This window comes from Neolamprologus brichardi, chromosome 17, assembly GCF_056152115.1.
Source record: "Neolamprologus brichardi isolate AB-2024 chromosome 17, ASM5615211v1, whole genome shotgun sequence".
NCBI classification, from domain to species: Eukaryota; Metazoa; Chordata; class Actinopteri; order Cichliformes; family Cichlidae; genus Neolamprologus; species Neolamprologus brichardi.
The window spans coordinates 34,224,005-34,244,390 of record NC_142120.1 but is presented as its reverse complement, the minus strand read 5'-3'; the positions used below and the strand labels follow the sequence as shown (position 1 = coordinate 34,244,390).

The 20,386-nt window shown below is 40.2% G+C and overlaps 2 protein-coding genes across 4 annotated transcripts in view; one reads left to right on the top strand and one right to left on the bottom strand.

Moving 5' to 3' along the window:
- The window catches only part of ptprz1b (protein tyrosine phosphatase receptor type Z1b), a 69,843-nt gene extending 61,260 nt beyond the window's left edge, over positions 1 to 8,583 (bottom strand). For both annotated transcript variants that reach the window (XM_087831158.1, XM_087831159.1), the window contains exon 1: positions 8,277 to 8,583. In XM_087831158.1, coding sequence (XP_087687284.1) covers positions 8,277 to 8,340 — 64 coding nt within the window. In that variant the 5' untranslated portion in view covers positions 8,341 to 8,583. The remainder of the gene's footprint in view (positions 1 to 8,276) is intronic.
- Positions 8,584 to 18,500: 9,917 nt separating this feature from the next.
- On the top strand, positions 18,501 to 20,386 carry coa6 (cytochrome c oxidase assembly factor 6). Of its 2 annotated transcripts, XM_006806496.2 has the most exons (4): positions 18,501 to 18,681; positions 19,032 to 19,156; positions 19,345 to 19,490; positions 19,705 to 20,386. In XM_006806496.2, exons 3-4 carry the CDS (start codon positions 19,347 to 19,349, stop codon positions 19,801 to 19,803), a joined length of 243 nt encoding a protein of 80 aa, XP_006806559.2. In that variant the 5' UTR covers positions 18,501 to 18,681; positions 19,032 to 19,156; positions 19,345 to 19,346; the 3' UTR covers positions 19,804 to 20,386. The 2 variants fall into 2 exon arrangements, with proteins under 2 accessions (XP_006806559.2, XP_087686426.1); XM_087830300.1 differs by lacking the exon at positions 19,032 to 19,156.

Here is a 20,386-nt window from a genome sequence, read left to right as displayed (position 1 = left end):
AATTACACTTTAGCATAACGCTTAACTTTATTCAGTTATCTAACTAAGAACTGTCCTAAACGTGTGATTGTGTGAGTTCAGAAGTACAGAAGCATACTAGAAAGGTACTCCCTCTCCAGAAGCCTTGGCCCTTGTGCCAGCCTCTTAAAAAAAACAAAAAAAACAACAACAGTAGCTTTTGTATGTGGGCAGAGACAGAGACAGACGGCCATTGTCAGCTGTTGTAACTTCAGACAGACTTTCTCGACTGGAGAGACCACAGAGAGAGCATTGGCATTGGCATTGTATATCTGAGCACTGGTTTCACTGGCTTAGTTACTCTCTTCCTCTCCTTTTCACCTTTTGTCCCCTCTTATCCAGACATTGGCCTTTTTAGATGCAAACTCCTCTGATCCTTATCCTTTTCTTCATCCTCTTATCAGCTCCTGAACATTTTCAGACTTAAAGCACTAAATGGTGAAGACAAATTTACCACCACTTCAACTCTGAGACGGCCAGTCGCTGTGAAGTGACAAAGTAACATGGGTTTGAACTTCTCTTACTCTCCAAGTCACCTAGCATCTAAATACCACACAAGAAAGCCAGGCATCTTATTTCTCAGAGAAACATTTAACCACACATTGCTGGGCCAGTGCAAGGCAGCTGGATGGTTGTATTTCAGGCATGATGAATCCAATCCCAGGTTCTAAAGAGGTAGTGCTGATGTTGCCAGTATCAGTTATATCAAAAGAGGAGATCATTGAAAAACTGAAGAGCACTGAAGGCTTTTTTAGTTGGTAACCAGAACTCATCTTATGTTATCAGCATTGTGTTGCATGGTTTTCAGAGAATTCATAGAAACATTAATGAAATGTTGATCCTCCACCACGTTACAAACACTGCCAAAGCCACGGAGAAATGTAGCACTACTAGCTGAGGTCAGAGTTGCCATAACACCAGACAACTGAAGATATCTGGTGAAAGAAGACTTTCACCTCTGCATAGAGTCACTTCCCCAGCAAACTAAGTTTCACTAAGGCCACTACAGGTCATACTTCTTGGAAGCTACAAATCAGAAGGTTGGTGACTTCCCAGCTATATGTTTGCCACCACAGATGCATTTAAGCCTAAACCATGACCTTATTAGGAACATAGCCAACTGAAACAGTGAATCGGAATGAGACAACTGAAAATTAAACACTGATTAAAAACAAAACTAAACTGCGAGAGAAAACTGACTAAAGTTTATTTTTAAAATATAGAAACTAAGTTGTTTTTTTTAAAATCCTCAATCATTCCCACTACCTCTTTGTGCAGGTTTTGATGCCCTTTTATCTTTGACACCTTGTGCATTTTTAAATCATAACTGACAACAACAACCAAAGTAATTTGTGAAAAAAAAAAAGAAGCTCTGACTGACATAAGCAATTCATTGAGCTGAGTTTCCTGTTCAGGCCGCTCAGTATCAAAGAGATCCGTCAGTCCTCGTGGCACAGACCAGCTCTAAAATAGCCATGACCAAACGCTGTCACAGTCGCAGCAGAATGCGTCTGAGTGGATTAAAGAATAAGAGCACTTACGAGTATAATGCTTTAGATGGAGGGGCCAGACAGAAAAGTAGCTGCGCGAGTGGGGAAAAACAGAGGGCAGGAAGAAAAATTATCAAAGTAGAAAGGAGCCAATCAATTATTCAGTGCAACAGCTGTGGTTTTTAGCAACACCAACCCAGCAGTGGCTACTGACAGTTCATCCTACCTCTGCACGTATACTCAACATTCAAGTTTGGCTTTCAATACGACTTTCTGTACAAAGTCTGCAGAATACAGAAATGTTAATAGATTCCTCAACTTTCAGAATGAATCTTTTTTTTAATGCAATATCATCCTCTCCCCAGTGTGTTGTCAAGAAAAAAAAGAAATCAGATTATATATATATATATATATATATATATATATATATATATATATATATATATATATATATATATATATATATATATACACACACACTTTTTTTTATATCTCAAATGCCAGACAGTTAAGAAGGCTTTGGAAAATCTTTCTAACAAGATTTATTTCCCTCAGTGAAGATTTTTATTTCATTGGTTGACCAAGCTTGACTCCATCAGCCTGCACACGTGTGTATGAATGTGTGCGTGCATGTGTGTAAATTAGTGCGCACATAATCTCATCTTAAGTATGGAGTTAAAGGTAGATGGAGACTGACAAACAGACTTTATCTTAAATGCAATCCTATGTACAAAACAGCGGGGCTCCGAAATAGAAATATGTAGTACTTCTATGTTGTGTTGATGCTGACACCAACCAAAATGCTCAGAGCGTTCTGGATTTTTAAATTAGGCAGTGACCTGATTTTTCTATGAGGTATCCTTTAACATTGCCTCAAATAGATACATTCGATATCCAAGTTCATTTTCAATTTTCAGTTTAATTCAATTTTATTTATGTAGCACCACATTATATTAACATTATTTTGTCAGGTGAAGACCCTACAATGGCTCTGTAATCAGTGACAACAGAGCAATCTAAGAGGTCGATCTGCTCAATTCAGTTCAGTTTTGCCCACTATTGACATCACTGCACAAGCAGTGAACCTGAAAGTAAAATCAGGCAGAGCTTATGGTATAGTATGTGCAAATAAATGAAATTATTAACATAAATACATTTATTAGTTTAAATTTTTATTAATTTAGGTCTGTAAGTTGTTGGACAGTGAAATTTCTTTTCTTTTTTTTCCAATGTGTGTAATTATTTCTTTGTTCATCACCACAGTGAATTTTAAATCAAACATTCAAGATTTGATTTGGGTGCAGCTTTAATTCAAGGGTTTTACAAAAGCACTGTAGTAGTTGTATTAGTTGACTCGAAGTGCTGAACCTGCATTCAGTAACTGTTTGCTGGAACAATGAAGTTCAAAGACATGTCCATGTGAGTGAGGGCGGCCATCATTAGGCTGAAAAAAACAAAATAAACCTACCAAAGAGAGAGCAGAAAATATAAATAAAAATGTAGAAGTTGGCTAATATATTCTATATTCTTAAAAAGAAGGCATGTACGGGCAACACCAAAAGGCCTAATGCCACAGAGGACAAAGTGGATGATCACAGAGTTATTTCCAATGTCACATTGTCAAGAACAGAAGGGAAGTATCTCAATGTAATTGGTTCGTTGGAGAGATAAAATTAAGACTTGTAACTTAAACCAGTATGTTTGGAAGAGAAAGGTATGAAGGAAGGAAAGGAACAGCTCATGATCCAAAGCAGTATTATGGCACGTGCAGGAATGGCTCGTCACGTCTCTAATGTGTATATGATGTGACACGGGGCGATTGTGGCTCAAGAGTTGGGAGTTTGCCTTGTAATCGGAGGGTTGCCAGTTCGAGCCCCGGCTTGGACAGTCTCGGTCGTTGTGTCCTTGGGCAAGACACTTCACCCATTGCCTACTGGTGGTGGTCAGAGGGCCCGGTGGCGCCAGTGTCCGGCAGCCTCGCCTCTGTCAGTGCGCCCCAGGGTGGCTGTGGCTACAATGTAGCTTGCCATCACCAGTGTGTGAATGGGTGGATGACTGGATATGTAAAGCGCTTTGGGGTCCTTAGGGACTAGTAAAGCGCTATATAAATACAGGCCATTTACCATTTACTGATAGGAGCAGAAGGATGGCCTGTGAAGTGTACTTTCTGCTCAGATTTAGTCAAAACTGATCTCCAAAACTAATCAGACAATGCTTCACAGTGAAAATGGATACTGACCCAAAACATAATGCAAAAGCAACCCAGAAGCTTTTCATGCCAAAGAAATGGGATATTCTTGAATGACCACAGCAGTCACCTGATCTTGACCTAAGGGAGCATGCTTCAGTTACTGAAGACAAAACTAAAGGCAGAGAGACCCACAAACAAACAGCAACTGAAGACAGCTGCAGTAAAGACACAGCAGAGCATCTCAAGGGAAGCATGTTATGTGTATGTGACTTCAGGCAGTCACTCACTGCATAGAATTTAGGCCCAGGTATTAAAAATAATTTTTATATTTAAAATTATGTTTGCTTGTCCAATTACTGTTGAGCCTCTGCAAATGGCTCTCCGTGTACAAGAATGGCTGTAATCCTTAACAATGAATCCATTACTTTTGTAAAACCCCTCAAATTAAAGCTGAAGACGTGCACTGTCTGTCATGATTTAATTTAAGGCTGGCCCATATCATACCGTTCACGGTAATACCGGTATAATGTTGGGCAACGATAAGAAAATGAAATATCGTGAAATATGGGTAAAACGCGCATGCGCAGTGCCTTTGTTTTCATACGCACATGGTGGAAAAAGCATGGCGGCAACGGAGAATGAGAAGGGCGAAAGCGGATCGTTAAATGAAACGATGAACCAGAATTGGTTTGTAAAAATGCTGCAACTTTAGTGGTGTGGAACTGGTTTGGCTTTCGTCCGTCAGATACACAACAAAGCACTATTTTTGGTAGAGCATGCTAGCGGGCCGTTGTTATTACCATGTTGTTTGGAAAATACGGCACACTTAAAATCAATCCTTTGATTTTTCTGAAAATCGACAGAGCCCCTTATAATCCCGTGCGTCTTATGTATGAATTCTGGTTGTGTTTACTGACCTCGAAACCATTTTATGTACACGGCGCTCGAAAATCTGTCAAATGTTTTAGTACGACTTTGCTAAGCTACGAACCTGCACAGCTTATCGTGGTGTTCAATTTGCCTACAAAGATTGATAAAGTAACAGATTTAATGTCAATATGGTTGGTTTTAAAGTTGGCTTATATTACTAATTTTCATTCATTCTTAATTCTTAGACTTGTCACAGAGCCCAAGAGAATGATCACAACACCTTGGCAAACTCCAGTCACCAGCGAAAAATGGGCATTGTCCTGCTGGTTAGCAATTGGTTGTTGCACCTTCTGAAACGTGTTGGTTGCACTGATAAGGCACAGCTTTTACATTGAAGGAAAACATTCTCCGTTTCTGGTTTGGATCTCACTTTTTCAAGTTTCCTTATGGCTCAGTGAGCAGTTGGCAACAGTTTGGAGACAAGGTGGTGTCTTCATTCAAACTGAGGGGACACAGGGACAGTCGTATGCACTGTATGTATCAGTTTATGTATTATATTCTCTATAAACCTCTTATTAGAGTCTTCGACCATATCTAATATGAGCATCAACCACCATAGCAGTAAATATTCATTACCATCTATCTGACTGATTTGACTGCTTCTTTTATATAATTGATGTGTTTACACATGGAGCATGCTCAGTTCACTAGGGGTGCCAGGATGTACGTGCCAATATTTTGTAGCCAATTACTATTACACCATCAGGCATCCTATCCTTATGTCACCGGATGCAACCCCTTTGGTTCAAATTCCCAGAGTGCACTGGCCAGCCAGATGGTATCTCACAAGCAGACCGTACAATTCGCTGAACACTTCAGAGATGACAGTGCATGGTGCTGTAATGCTCAGATTTTCTGCACAGGGGGCTTCATGAAATTCATCTGATGATCAGAGGAATTTTGATGAGATTAGTACACACTACGCTCACAGATCAAACACACACACACACACTGATCAATAGCATGCAGCCTGTTGCTGTCTCACTCCATCTAACTATCTGTCATGCACTGCCAAATCTATTACAGCCACAGTGCCTTTGCTACTATTTCCAAGTTCAACACTAGAGCTAAACTCAATACAAAATGATTGGTGGTACTGTGGAACCAGTGCAGAACCAAGCTGTGGAAAAAGCATCAGCTACAAGGTGTCGTGTTTGGAAAGCTGAGTTTAACGTGTGAGCTGAGCAAAGCCCAGAGTCTGCTGTGAAGTGGTAAGAGCACCAGAGGAGACACAACCACCATGCTGAGCTGAATCAGATTAGGTTTAAATCTCTAACCAGCAGGATCACAGGATACTAAAACTCCATGTTATGGGGGTTTCCAAACACTTGGTTCTTCATATGTACAAAGCCAAAATGTTGTATCCAAAAGGGAACACAAGCTCACATCCTCTTCTTCCTGCTAAACTGCAGATAGAGCATGAAAGGCAGCAGGTGTGATACACACTGAGAAGTCAGATGTACACTGTATAGAGACTGTGCTGTTAAAAAGCATAAGGCGCAGCAAAAAGGACTGTGTTCACTGCTATTTGTATGTGTGTGTATGTTTGCACGGAGGAGTGTGACAGCAAGGCTGAGCAAGAAAATGTGTGTGATGTTGTGTGGTGTCCGGGCATATTGGGAGACAGATGGTGGGGGGAGACGCTGTGCTTCCTCGAGAGAGGGGAGACAATATTTCTCTCACTATGTATCTGAAAACATAAGCTTTCACATAAACATTCCAAAAGCAGTGGACCAAACTGCATCAGACGATTGCAAAGAGAATCAACAACAAGTGGACGCCAACAACTTCATCTCAAACTTTGACCGTGCAAAGGCTTTTCTTAGAAAGGAACTCCTCTAAAGTTCACTAGAAAATGATCTCAGCCGATCGCACCAAATCTCAGATGCACAGATCTCTTTATTCCGAGCATCTCCATTTAATTAAGATATGGCCTTCACCCTGTGGTGACAGCAGGTGGTGGAAGGAGTTAAAGGCCGGTGGAATTTATGCAGATTCTGATCCTCTTCTTCTTCTTTTTTCTTGACATGAGAGCAATAGCAATTGCACTGCTATTATTGAAATCAACCATCCAACCAATCAACCATGTAGTAGAGGAAGATTTCAGGTATCTTCCCTCCCTCGTACCATCTATCATGATGCATCTATTTCTGTACAAATTTAGAGTTTATCAAATTTTAAAAAAGGAAAAAAAGAAAGGATGTCATCAGAGAAAATCTCATCAAATGGGAGCAGACAGGTTTGTGTTTCGGGACGTGAAAACGTTTGAAGCCGTCTGATCTCGGCTTAATAACTGGAACGTCATGGGATTCTGCCTTTTGAACAGCCGATTGAATAAAAAACAGTTGGATAACCTCGTTAAGACTCAACCTTGAACAATTGACCGTTTGTTATGAGGTCAAAATCAACGTTTTTCAACCAGCTTCAGACAGAAGCTGGTTGAGATTGGCAGGCGTCCCTCGAAGTAGTTCAAAGAGCACCTCAGCAAATTTAGAAACGTCTTCATTTCATTCTTCACTTTTGAACTCTTGTTGAAAAATTCCTGACTCTGTGCCAGGAAAATCCCTCCTGGGGCCGCTTCGATTTTACTGTTTGCCTCAGGTTTTATGATAACACTTAGATATGCCATATTGGTTATATTACAGCATCAATTTACTACTATAATATATTTCACAGTGAACAAAAGTTACCATCTAAAGCTACACTATTCGCTTTAATTCATGTAACTTGGCTTTGCTCCATGAGGGGGCTAGATCTTGGAACTGCCACTAATCTGGTTTTGATGAAAACTGAAAAGATCTGATGCTTATGTATTCCAGTTATTAGTCTTTGGTAATGTGTTTGCAGTCAGGATACACAGAATTCACAGTTTCTTCCCCACCTGTTACGCAAATCTGTACCAATTTCAATACACGAATGAGTATCTGTGATTTGGCATCAACAAGCTATTAAGGTGAGGTTAAAATGAGCCAACAAGCTCAAAAAATAATAACTGAGGTCAGTAAATGTTAAAGGCGTGAATTCAGCAGCCAAATCAAAAAGTACTTTCAAACATTATATAGAACCATACTTAAACCACAATGAGCTAAACATTAAGCTTTCGTATGGATTCCCGCGTCTTCCAATTTAAATGAAAATGTAGATTGTATCTACATGTTTGTGACTCAGAGAAAGCCCAGTGGAATCCCGTCATGTCACTGAAAATGTTGATTAATATTTATCTTCTCAGATGCGTTTAGAAGACCGCGAGCGTTCACCAAATAAAACATCAAACACCGAGCGCGCTCACAGCGAGCATCACATTTCATTCACTCTTCAACTTGTCTTTGAAAACGCTTCAACACGTCTAAAGCATGATCAGGGAAACCGCTGCATGTACTGCGCACGCTTCCTCTGAAACTACAATTATTCGCTGTTGGTCATCCTGAAACCCCGAGAAGCCAGCGGCAACATGTGTAATCCTTCTGTCTTTTCCACCGATTGCACATTTGGAAACACGGGCTGAAAGTGTGCCGAATATCCGGGGGAATTACACGGACCCACCGCTCGGTCTTTTAACGGCGTTCAGAAACATTCACGGCATCACTTGTCAGCCACCACAATCACTTAAATTGGGATTCTTATCATTTTCCTCCTCAGTTTCTTACCTATTTGGATGAAAAGGAGAAGCAGAGAGAAGATAATATGGGTCCTTAGAAGTGCTGTGTCCATGATCTCAGCACGCGAATCAAGCGCAAACAGGCGGAATGTGAGCTTTTAAGGGACGGACAGCGGGTCGAGTGCGTAAAAGATGCGTTAAGAGGTCATCATTCCGTCTCTCCAGCCTTGGACTGCGCTGGCGGGGATGTCGATTCGGATCGTTGTAGTTCGGCTCGGGTTGGTTCGGCTGGGTCTGATTTGAGGAGTGCGGGCTCGCTGGCTGGTTGGACGATTACGGACGCGCATGTACATCGCAGTAAGAGACGAGCTGTGCGCGCGCGCCGCCCACTGCCATTAATGGAAATCACTGTTTCGCTCCTGCGAAATTCCTTATGGTAGTAGGGACAGTGTGTGTGTGTGTGTGTGTGTGTGTGTGTGTGTGTGTGTGTGTGTGTGTGTGTGTGTGGCATGCGACTGTTATCAGGCTCTTATATCCCAGGGCGGCAGTACAACACATAATACAGTGTTCCTCCTATCTACCCAATGAGGTCTTGGTAATATGTGGCACTGTGGGAATGACACGGATATGCAGTAACTGTACCTGTGCTCTCTAATGTTACAGTGCTGTATAGTGACACACTCATCTCTCACTGCATAGCTCACTTTATCGATTTTTTTCATCCCTTACACAATATTGTGCAAAATTCTTGAGCCTCATTTCTTCATATTTGGCTAAAGATGGAAATAGCTGCAGTGATTTACTGAAATATTCAGTCAAATACTGCATATATAACAAAAACAGAGTTTGTACAATTCTCACAAGCTCAAAAGTCAATATTTGGTGACACAGCCTCGACTCTCTTATGCAAACTTTCTTATAATTTTCAGGTACAGTTCATGTCCTCCACATGTCAAGAAATTTTGTAATGACACACTGCACACCATGCCATATTAAACCATGTTTTTGGCTAATATCTCTTTAGGAATCACCTTGTTCATGCAAAAATAATACTTTATCCCTGTCAAACTCTGTCATCTTTGTTATTTTTCATAGATTTAGTGAAAGAAACGGAAAATTGGTTCTTTACTAAGTGTCTAATTTGTGCAGACACAAAAGTTGTTCATCCCTTCAATGCATTACTGATTCATAGGTAAGTAGTTCAACAAACAAGAAAGAAATTCTACTAAAAATGGTCAGATACAAGACTGCAGTGAGTGAAAAAGCAGACAATATCCAAAGAAAATCTTTGAAAGTTCTTTAGAAATCTGAAAAACTGCCACTCAAGGCTGCTTTATAAAACTCCAAGACAGTCTGGATCCTTGAAAGCAAAATATAAAGAAATTAGGGATGGCGGCTTTTGCACAGTTTTTGTGACCCAATGAAACCCGGAGATGTGGGCTACATCTGGGCTTTAGCCGCTGGTACACAGTATGGGTATTTGGGCTGCATCCAGCCAATACAACACTTCTTTTCTCCAGCATCAAGCCTATATGATTTACACAACATACCACGAGTGCCAAAAGATTTTCTGGCCCACAGATTTTGTGGTGTTTTGGAACTGTATTTATTATTAAGTCTAGATTTCTGTTTGGCTTCACTGTTGTGGTGATTGAATGTTGTGAGGTTTCTGTGCATGCTCCCTTGTGTGCTGAACATCATTCCTCTAGGATTTTATCCCTTTGCTCCATTGTGTTTACTTTTGGGATTTATGGTTTCTTCACTTATTAGACTTTGTTGCTCCTGGATGTTTCTCACAGCCATAAAAGGCTCATTTTTATTTCAATCCTTTTTGTTTTCGTGCCTGCTTGTGGGACTTCCCTCCAGCCTTCATTATTACAAAAATAGTCGAAAGGTGATGGTGTGTGTTTGTGATAGGAAACCCATTGGTAGGAAATGAGCATGGCTTTTCATAGGCTAAGTGTCCCCACAGGCAATTTAGACAGCTGTGATGTCACAGAAATATCAACCAAAAACAAAAGCATGGTGAGGTTACTTCAAATGGCTCTAATGTCACAGACGGACATCAGGTGGTGACCTTTAAAAAAACAACAACAACAACAAAAAAACAACTTGAATTTGAGCAGCTAAGCAGAGAAATGACGACAGTCTGCTGAGCTGAAGCAGAAACAAATAACAAAAACAAGAATGTGGAAGCAGCCGAGCCAGCGCAGTCCCACAGAGGAAACAGGGTGAAGGTAGAGAGTTTTGGCTGTGGTTGGTTGTGGACTGATGGATTCAGGAGTTTTTGTGTGTGTCTGTGAGACAGGCATCAGTCACACAATAACACACAGCTCTTGTTGCTCTGTGGGCATTCATTAGCATAAATTAAGAGAGCTAATCCCCCCCTTAACTCAGGCCGGAGCCTCATCTCACTTGTTGGACCAACATTTTTTCGGAAGCTTGTTACAATATCCCCTCTTGCGTCCGTTCTGCTGGCACATAAGAGTAAATGTGCATGCATGTTTGTGAAAGAACGGGAGTGTTGTCTGTGGAAAACATGCTGATTGGACCCTCAGTTTGTGTAATTACTCACACGAATAGAAAAGTTAAGCTACTGGGGGAATCTTCTCTCACCGAGTCTCATTCAAACCGCACAAACATTACTTTTTATAGTCAAAGCCTGTAACATGAGTGTAAGAAAAGAGGGGTAAATGAATCAAATCATCTGATAACAAACATGTCAGACCCACACACGGTCTCCTCTGACAGTTGCAGCCTGATGAAGGCCTCCTGCAAAAACATCCAGAGCTTTCTCACATCCTGTTACTGAGTAAAGCTGATTCTGTTTCCAGTGCACACAGACAGCTATGGATTATGGATTACGTGTTTGCTCTCTTTCCTCACTCTCACTGTGCATTCACATCACGACTGGAACAAGGTCAATAACCTGACAGGAGCTCATTTAGGTTACCCACAGAGAAGATTTGCGCCACGTTCTCAGCGGCGCCTCTAATCATTGATTTAATGACACTTTAAGAAAAGATTCACGCCGCAGCTGCCCTCCATTCATCTTTGCCTCATATACTTCTAACTGTGGATGACTACTCAAGTAGTTTTTAACATAAATAAACCAGGTTGACAAACACACCTTGTACCCTGTTCTGAATTTTCGTGCACTGATACACCAAACACGAGCAGAGTCAGTAGTCTTCTTGCCAGCTGCTGTCCAGGACAGTGGACTGAATGGAGAGGCAGCTGGCTGAGTGTTTTAAAACACATAGAAATAAAAAGTCTTTGCAGCGTTCATGTGGCTTCTTTCACATTTACACATGTGCATATAGTGTCAACAAATTATTTAAATGAGTGTGGAAATGCTAAAACGTCTGTTACCATGACAGTGGATGTCATTTCCAGACTGACAATGATATTGACTTGGAGGTGGCAACGGGAGGTCAGCATCCTGGACACCACTGGTTTGGCAAATACTGCTCGATGTGTTCGTTTGTGTTTGTGGGTGAAAGAAAGAGATGCCTCCGCCGTGGAGTGAGTGATGTAATGCTTACTGTAAGTGCTGAAAACATTGGGCTGCACATTATACAGTAGGTGGTTGCTCAAACACTGTACAGTACATTGTGTTGAGAATTCGTGACCCAAGCTTTCGTGTTCTCTGCGATTAAAAGGCAAGCTGACCTATCAGTCAGTGTCAGGAGAGAAAGGGGTTTCTTTTTCTTTTCTTTCCACAGTCATCGATTTATATTAGCAGCACCTGAGTGTAAGTGGTTTCATCTGGGAGTGAAACTGAATGCGAGCAAGTGTGTGACTGTGATCTGACATTTACCGTCCTGGAATACTAAAGTCTCCACTAACAATCTTGAAGTCAAATGACTCATCTCTCACTCTATTTATCACGTGTGCGGGGAGAAAAAGGACTTACCTATCTGCAATTATGTTTTTACGATATTCAGACCTCATTATCGGCTCCTTCATTTCTTATTTGTCTCTGGGGAATAGATGCCATCTCACAACACTCATAAATATTCTGTTATGATGGCCCCTGGCACATGTTGATAAATGGACTAGCTGAACAAATCCAGACGTGCAGATAATTTATATCACACAAATTCATGTTAACATCATAGTCTCATTAACCTTGTTTGGATGAAGTGTTTACATGACAGTTTCTATGAGTCACAGAAAGACAGAGGCACACAGTGAGAGCAGGAGAACAAGAATCAGACTGGTAGCTGAAAGATTTATTAAGGATATTTGGACAGATTAATGGCCTAGAGACAAAATCACATCTGCCCAATCATAAAATCTATCATAGAAAAATACAGTGAAAAAATAGAAAGTACAGTATAAAGACTCTCCTTTAACGTCAATAGATTGATCTGAGTGTTAAAGTGATAATAATGCTAAATAGGACTATTTAAATCAGAAAGAACAAAGAGAAAACAGCTTTAGTAAATGTCTCTGTAGGTTTCTCAGTCATCCAAGTCCTGCTAGTCTAAAGAGCTTTGAAAGAAAGCGACTGGACTTTTTTAAGTTCTTGAAGGTGTTTGAACTCTCATCCAAGAGGCTTCTTCTGTTGCAAGATGTATTTCAGTGCAATATTTAAAAATCACAAGCACGGATCAAAATTTTAAAAGTTTAGCTTACAGACAGCTGACTGATTTTAAACCTAACTGTCTTGTCACAAGTACTGTAAACCTCTTCTTGACATACAGGCTGAAGTGACACTGACTGACAGGTGACAGCAGACTGATGGTCACCCCAAAGGAACAGGTGCTCATACAATTTAAAGAATTAAATATAGAAAAAGTACTTCTTCCACTGGTGCAGCGTTTTTTTAATTCTACTTGTGGCATTATTCCTGACAACTGTGAATGGATAATACATCACACTGCGGTCACTGCTCACATTTCTGATTCTCTCCAAAAATAATCTGTTGCCAGATCAGATGGTGTTTCTGCTGCTGACAACATTGCAGTATAGGAAGAGGAAATGCTTTAGTGCTTTTAATACCTTTGAAATGACACTGTGGATCAACCACCTCACCAGTTCATTAAAAAAAAATGAAAGCAAGACTTTCAAACAGAATGAGAAAATAACTTTGAGATCTATCAGAGTCAAATGAAAGTGGTGAGAGCCTACATTACCCAAATGGTTGATCCCATAGAATTAAGCTTCAAATTCCACTGATGTGATCCACATTGTATGTGGAGTGTGCACACACACACACAAAATGATACAACTGTCAAAAACAGCCAGGTCGTTTAAGAGCAAAAAAGAGGAGGAAATGAATATTCATGAAAGCACAAACCTCTGAGCTCTGCTTTATTTCCCTTTTAAACATTTTTAAACTTTCATAATAGCCCGATGTATTTTTGATGTGTAGTCACATCTCTTAATTGTGGGGTAGGAGAGATTCTTCTGGAAACAAAAACTTCACATGGACAGATCACGGTCACGGCAATCTTTTTATTTTTTTGGAAATGTGCCTGCTCCATTTAAGCTTTATTCAGTGGTTCATAACATTTTGTCCTCTTTTTGCTTATTATCACAATTTGTAACAAATAAATAAATAAAATATGAAGCACTTTTTCAAAAACATACACAGGAATGGCGCTTCATTTAGTTTATTGCAGACCCAGCCCTCCGTGTTGGATCTAAAAGCAGCTCTGCTCCTTCACAGAATGCAGTTACTAAGCCTTGGCTTTATAACCTACTTCCTTTTAAGGTTATTTGGTTTGAAGCAGCACATAATGTGGCAGATCTTCCATGAGAATGAGAGTGAGAGTTTGCAGGGAGAGGGCATATAGGGGGCAGATTATAATTGGGCCGAGAGGTATAGTATACTTCATTTGGAGTTCCTGATTTTGCAGAAAGCAGTGGTTTTTAAGTGCAAAGGGTCACTGGGAATGAGGTTTAGTTTTTAACATGGCATGAAGTGTGGCATCATCAGATGTGTGGACCTCTATTCTTCAGCCTGCACTCATTATTGAAACAAAGTTTTCTCAAGAAGCCAGTCTGAACTCTAATGCTGCCTGTGACTGTACTGCAAATTAAAATTCACTTCAGTTCAATTCAGTTTTAACATTTTAATAACATTTGTCTCTTTATATTATATGTAAAGATCCTACAATAATATCGAGAAACCCCAACAATCAGACAACCCCCTATGAGAAAGCACGTGGCAGCAGTGGGAAGGAAAAACTCCCTTTTAACAGGAAGAAACCTCCAGCAGACCCAACGCTCAGAGAAGGACGGCCATCTGCCGTGGCTCTGCTTTGATTCTGCTTTATCAAAAAAGAAAACAAATTAAAAAGCTGACAGGGTGCCAGTCTCAGCCTCAAATCCAAAGTGAAAGCTGGTTCCACAGAAGAGGAGCCTGAATGCTCTGCATCCCATTCTACTTTTAAAACAAGATGTGTTCCTGAATGTTTGTGTTTTTCTGTTTTGCCTCCATAGTTGTTGCTCTGTGTTGTGTATTAGTTTCAGATCTTAATCCAACAGTGCTTTCCATGGCTGTGGCTTTGCACTCCCTGTTTCTCACCGTGTGAAGTCTAAACTTCAACTGTGAAGTTTAGAGCTCAAAGACTCATTCAATAATTAAGCTCTCACAACGTGGTTCTTAATTCTCCACCACATTGTTCAATATAACCAAGCGGCAGAAATCTTATGGTATTCAATTTCAATTCAATTTGATATATACAGCGCCAAATAACAACAACAGTTGCCTCAAGCCACTTTATATTGCATGGTAGACCCTACACAATACATACAGAGTAGTGATGTGTCGGTCGCGAACGAAATGGCTCTTAGAGACGGATCTTTGAGGTGAACGACGCGAGCTGTGGGTTTTTGTTTTTTTTCTTTCTCTCACCCTCTCTCGCTTTGCGCTGGGCAGAGGGGGGAGGGGCGGTAGTTACACTCGCAGTAGCACAGGAACAGAGCAGGAGGGAGAGACAGAGAAAGAGAGCCAGGGATTAGAAAGGTATAGTAATCATCAACAACTATTTTCAGTTGTAAAAGTATATTTACGGTGGCCCCTAGAGACAAAGCATGTACAAACTCCAAAACACGCACAAAACACAACAGAAGTGCTCCAGGATGCTAGGGGGCAGTGTTGAGCTTTTGTTACCTAGTGGCTACACAAGTCAGCAAGTACCAACGACCTGATTTGGTGTGTGGTAGTAACAGGTAAATGAACTTTTTTTTAAATTATTTGAATATATATGAGTGCTTGTGTATAAATACACAAACAATACACACATGCTTTCAATTGTGATCTAGGTAGCTCTGTTAAGGAAGTTCAGTTAACTCTAGGAATGTGTTTTGGAGTTTGTACGTGCTTTGTCTCCAGGGTCCACCGTATATATTTATATATAAACATATATAAATAAAACCACTTTATATTCTTGTTAATAATAAATTAATTAAAGCAACAAAACAACCTGAAGAGCCGGTTCGAAGCCGAAAGAGCCGGCTCTTTTTAGTGAGCCGAGCCAAAAGAGCCGGTTCTCTAAAAAGAGCCGGCAATCCCATCACAAATACAGAGGAAAAACCCAACAGTCATATGGCCCCCTCTGAGCAAGCACTTTGGCGACAGGAAGAAACCTCTGGCAGAACCAGGCTCCCTGTTGGTGTTGTCAACAATATTTTAAATTTATTCTTTAAATTAACCCTCTGTCTCATCCACTACCATCTTTCAAATTGCAAGTCAGACTAATTTAACCCTTTATTCACCATGGGTTCACCAGCAGGCCCATTTTGTAAGCACTCTTAAAATAACTGCAACTCTATTACAATTTTTGCTAAAAGTCAGAAATTTCCTGAAAGATGAGATTGATTTCTTTAATTTTATAGCTAAAATGACTAAATAAGTCCAATAGGTCTGTATGGATCCTGCTTGATAAGGGGTTGAGCCTCATGTATGGTTTGCTTCCAGCAATCTCAGCTGCCTGAACCACTCTGCTGCACTCAACTGCCTCTGATTCTCAAATAAAATCTATTGAACTATTTAGCTCTAATCTCTGAATCCAGCTTTTGATTCTTAAATCCTTTAGTTCTTAATAAGTATGTGTCCCAGATGAAACGAGTCATCGTAAGTTCACAGTCAACTGAAATAAGGATGCAAAACTGCGAGTCACAAATTACAGACGTGAGGGAGACACTCATTATTCATCACTCAGAGATTTACAACACATCTTCAAAACTTTGCAGCTTGCCTTGGAGCCTAATGCATTTTTTAAGCTGAGTTACTTTTGCACAGGAGCTACATAAGCCGACAAGCATGTTTACCATAAGATTTGGCGGAGGGTTAGAGCCTGGTGGGATAAAGCTCATGGCAAATGCATAGGCTTCCTCCCACATGAAACAGGCTCTCTTTTTGGATATTAGGACTTTATCTTACAGCACTGGTTCAATGTGAGTCAATGTGAGTTGTTGGTGTTTCTATGATAGCATGAAATATGCATCTTGTGTGTCAACAAAAATCCAATCAATTAACTCATCACACTGTAATGGAACAATTTTAGTAGTGTAGTGAAATTGCAGACAATTTTAGCCACTTTAAGACTCACAGCCCCTCGTTTATTTATTGGCTTTCCACGCACTTCCAGAGAGCTGCTCTATACCTGCTGAAATCTGTGTAATGAAGTAAGCTCAAATGAAAACCCCTCATTAACAGAGGAAGTAACACACCAGACGTGAGGTCAGTAAATGGTTTGTGCCATAAATAGTGAATGAAGTTCTGTCTCTGAAGAAACGCACTCAAGACACGCACAAACACTTACTTTCCCCAGAACAGGGTGAGCCTCTCACCCTTGCATCGGGGGTGCTTGTGTTTTTCATTCCCTTCAGTCTACACACCAACTGGGGTGGATTTCTGCTGGGCGCCATGGTAACCAGTGGGGCTATTCTCCATCACAGTGGCCGAGGGAGGAAAGAAAAAGGAGAGCTAATCAACAGCACACATTTCCCACTAAGACACACATGCACACACATACACAAAAAATCATTACATTCACTTAGCGTTTGCTGAGGCTTCCACGGATAATATGGAGAAATGGATAAATTCATGACCTCCCATACAAACAGACTCAAAGTTTTAGCAAAATATCCCACGGTCACAGCTGGGGTTTCCTGTGTTCCTGTGTTTACTGACATTAAACTATTCCAAACCAAGTTGCAACTAGCAGCATTCCTACCTTTGCCAAGGAGGTTTTGTTGTCTCGCTCAGTCTGTTTGTTAGACCTATGGCTGAGACTCAGACTTATGGCTTTAACACTTAAAATGTTTAAGTTTTGAAGTTAATCTGGATCTGGATCCAGGAAACAGAATTTTTTGAAGGGATTTTTTTTTTTTTGCCATTATGAGACAAAGTCTTTTTCCCCTCATATCTTTACAAATGCATAAGAAAATGAAAAAGAAAGAAGAAGAAAGAAATTGAGAGAAATCATCTACAGTTTGAAAAATCCCAAACCGATCAACAAGGTTTGCATGTTCTCCCTGTGTCTGTGTGGGTTTTATCTGGCATGGCAGCTTCATAAAACTAGACTGGAGGTACTTTCTTCCCTGAGGACTGACTTGTCAATAACAATACTAAAAGACCTATCTGGCAAATAAGAATAAAACCACCTCAAAACCTAAACTAGAAATGCCAACCCACTGTTGGAGACAACTCAAAAAGAAAATCTAGCGATCCAAGAGTGTCAAATACAGCGCTTATAATTCATCAGCCGTCTCTGTCCTGTTGTTTGCTCCAAAATCCAAGTGGCCTGTTTTAAAGAGTCCACTTCTCTTTAACAATTTTCTAGTCCAATGATTTCTTCTGTCCAGACATCACTGTAACACCTCACTGCATTTGGCACATATTACCAGTTGGACAGTGTAATAAATAAATAAATAAATAAATAAATAAAAATATAAAAAAAAAGATGTGAACGTTTGACAGTGGATAGAATAGAAAAATAAATGCTGTCAGTGGAAAATTTGCTATCAATCACTCCCTCACATGTTGCTTCCTTTAGGAAATACCGTCCTGTAATATATATATATATATATATAGAGAGAGAGAGAGAGAGATGTCATACCACCCTGACAAAACCTGCCTCACAAGCAACACAGTTTAAAAATACAATTTAATTAAACGGATGAATTACTTAATATTACATTAACATACAAAAACAACACCTTCAAAACCTGTCGTCCTCGCGCTTCTTTCGTTTAACAATGGCGCCATCACCTGGTACATTTTAGTAGGTACGTCCAAACGTCATCACGGCGCGACAAGGAAGCGCCTCTGCGAGCGTCCTTCACTTTGCTCTATGCTACAAACACCCGAGCAGGTTACAAAAGTCTGTCGTTTGTGGAGTACAAGTAGCTCTGTGCGGGTTGTCGGGCTTTATGGAGTGAACGCGGGAGACTGAAGGGAGACGTGCTCTGAGAGGTTTCCACGTTTTTATTCAGTGAGTGACGTTTAGCTAAGTTTATACAGATGAAGTTGGTGTGGCAGCTACCGGTGTTGTGCCACAAAAGTCATTTCTAACATTTCTCTGCTTTTTTAGTGCCTAATATGTTTGCTTATATTGGTAAATAAACTGTATTCAAGAGGATTTATAAAGGTGTTATATATATATATATATATATATATATATAAAAATAAAGAAATTATGTTATTATTTTAAGTATTTTTATGACTCTTTGTATTTGCACCCACATTATATCCAATCAGTTAGTCCAGTCATTTACAACAGATGAAATATAGTCATTTTTGGCAAATACCGGAAATTAATTGTTGTCTGACTTTTTGCCACAGCACCTGTTGTTGTGTAAGGTTGCAGTCTGGTATTAAAGCAGGCTTAGAAGATGTGCAAGTTCTTTTTGAGGCTGTTTTCTCAGCGTGAACACAGAAAGTTGTGAAAACCTGGACAATATGTGAAGGTAAAGTTTACCCAACTGTATATACAAAGCTTAGATTAACTGTTATATGGATGAGGGGACATTCCTGACTAGAATAGATTTCTGTGGTAGAGAAACTGTTATATTTTAACAGTTTACCTGTGCTAAGTCATTAGCTATTAAAATTTCTGTTTTATTGATGATTAATTTTCTCTTTGTGTTTGGGGCAGTGATGACAGCTCCAAACTCAGCAGAAAGGAAGACCTGCTGGGACGCCAGGGACCATCTCTGGAAGTGTTTGGATGATAATGATGACAATGCTGCATCGTGCCAGAGGTTCCAGAGCGAATTTGAGGCCAAATGTCCGGCCCAGTGGGTAAAATATCCCATCTTTTTTATTAATGGTCGAAGTTAGGGTTGCAGATAGTGTCGATAGTAGTGTCACAGATGAGCAGCTGACAGTGTTTATTGGACAATTTTGGAAACTTTAAGTTAAATGTAGACATTTAGAGAACATTTTAAAGAACCTAAGCAGCAACAAGATTGTCAGCCTTTAGTAGCTTCTTGCTCCTTTTCATTCTCCCCTGCAGGTGAAGTATTTTACCAAAAGGAGAGACTTCCTGAAATACAAGGCGAAGATGCAGACAGAGGGATTCACACCTGCTGAAGGCCCCCAGGGGGCATCCTAATCACTACTTGACTGGAAACCATCAAGAGCTGCAAGCTGGCCTGGGTTTGCTGAGGTGCAGGACTTGGACAGGAGCTTGTGGCTAGACAGAGTGCGTGAAGATCATACTAATAATGTTATTTATTTTTAAAAAAATAAAGGCTGCTTTAGGAAATACAAGTGGCAGCACAAGGGACCTGTTTGAAAATCTTCATATCTTCCATCCCTAGAAATGCTAAAGAGTCCAGAGTTATGGAGTCCAGTAGGATTTCACCTCAAAGTAACGTGTCATTTTGGACAGATTTTAGTATCGTTACCTCCTGCTGGAATTCTGAAGTCTCACATTCAACCTGTTCCCATTAGTTACCATAACACTGTCCAATATTAATGTTTCTGTGGTTCTCTTCAAGCAAAACAATTTTTTTCCCTAACACGTCTGTATTTCTCTGAGCAGAACAGAGAATCTGTTCTGGTGTTTTTCTTAAAAATATGTGATTTGCAAATAAGAGCTGATCTGATAGTGGAGATTTAAACTCTTTACTCTCATTTTTCGAAAATCTTAAAAGCTTGAATTGTGTCGTTCAAGAATAAATCAAAACAACAGA

Bases quoted from the DNA above. Each gene is read 5' to 3' on its own strand.
- coa6 (XM_087830300.1), top strand. The intron at 19,491-19,704 runs GTAAAATATCCC...TCTCCCCTGCAG, and splicing joins CCAAATGTCCGGCCCAGTGG to GTGAAGTATTTTACCAAAAG.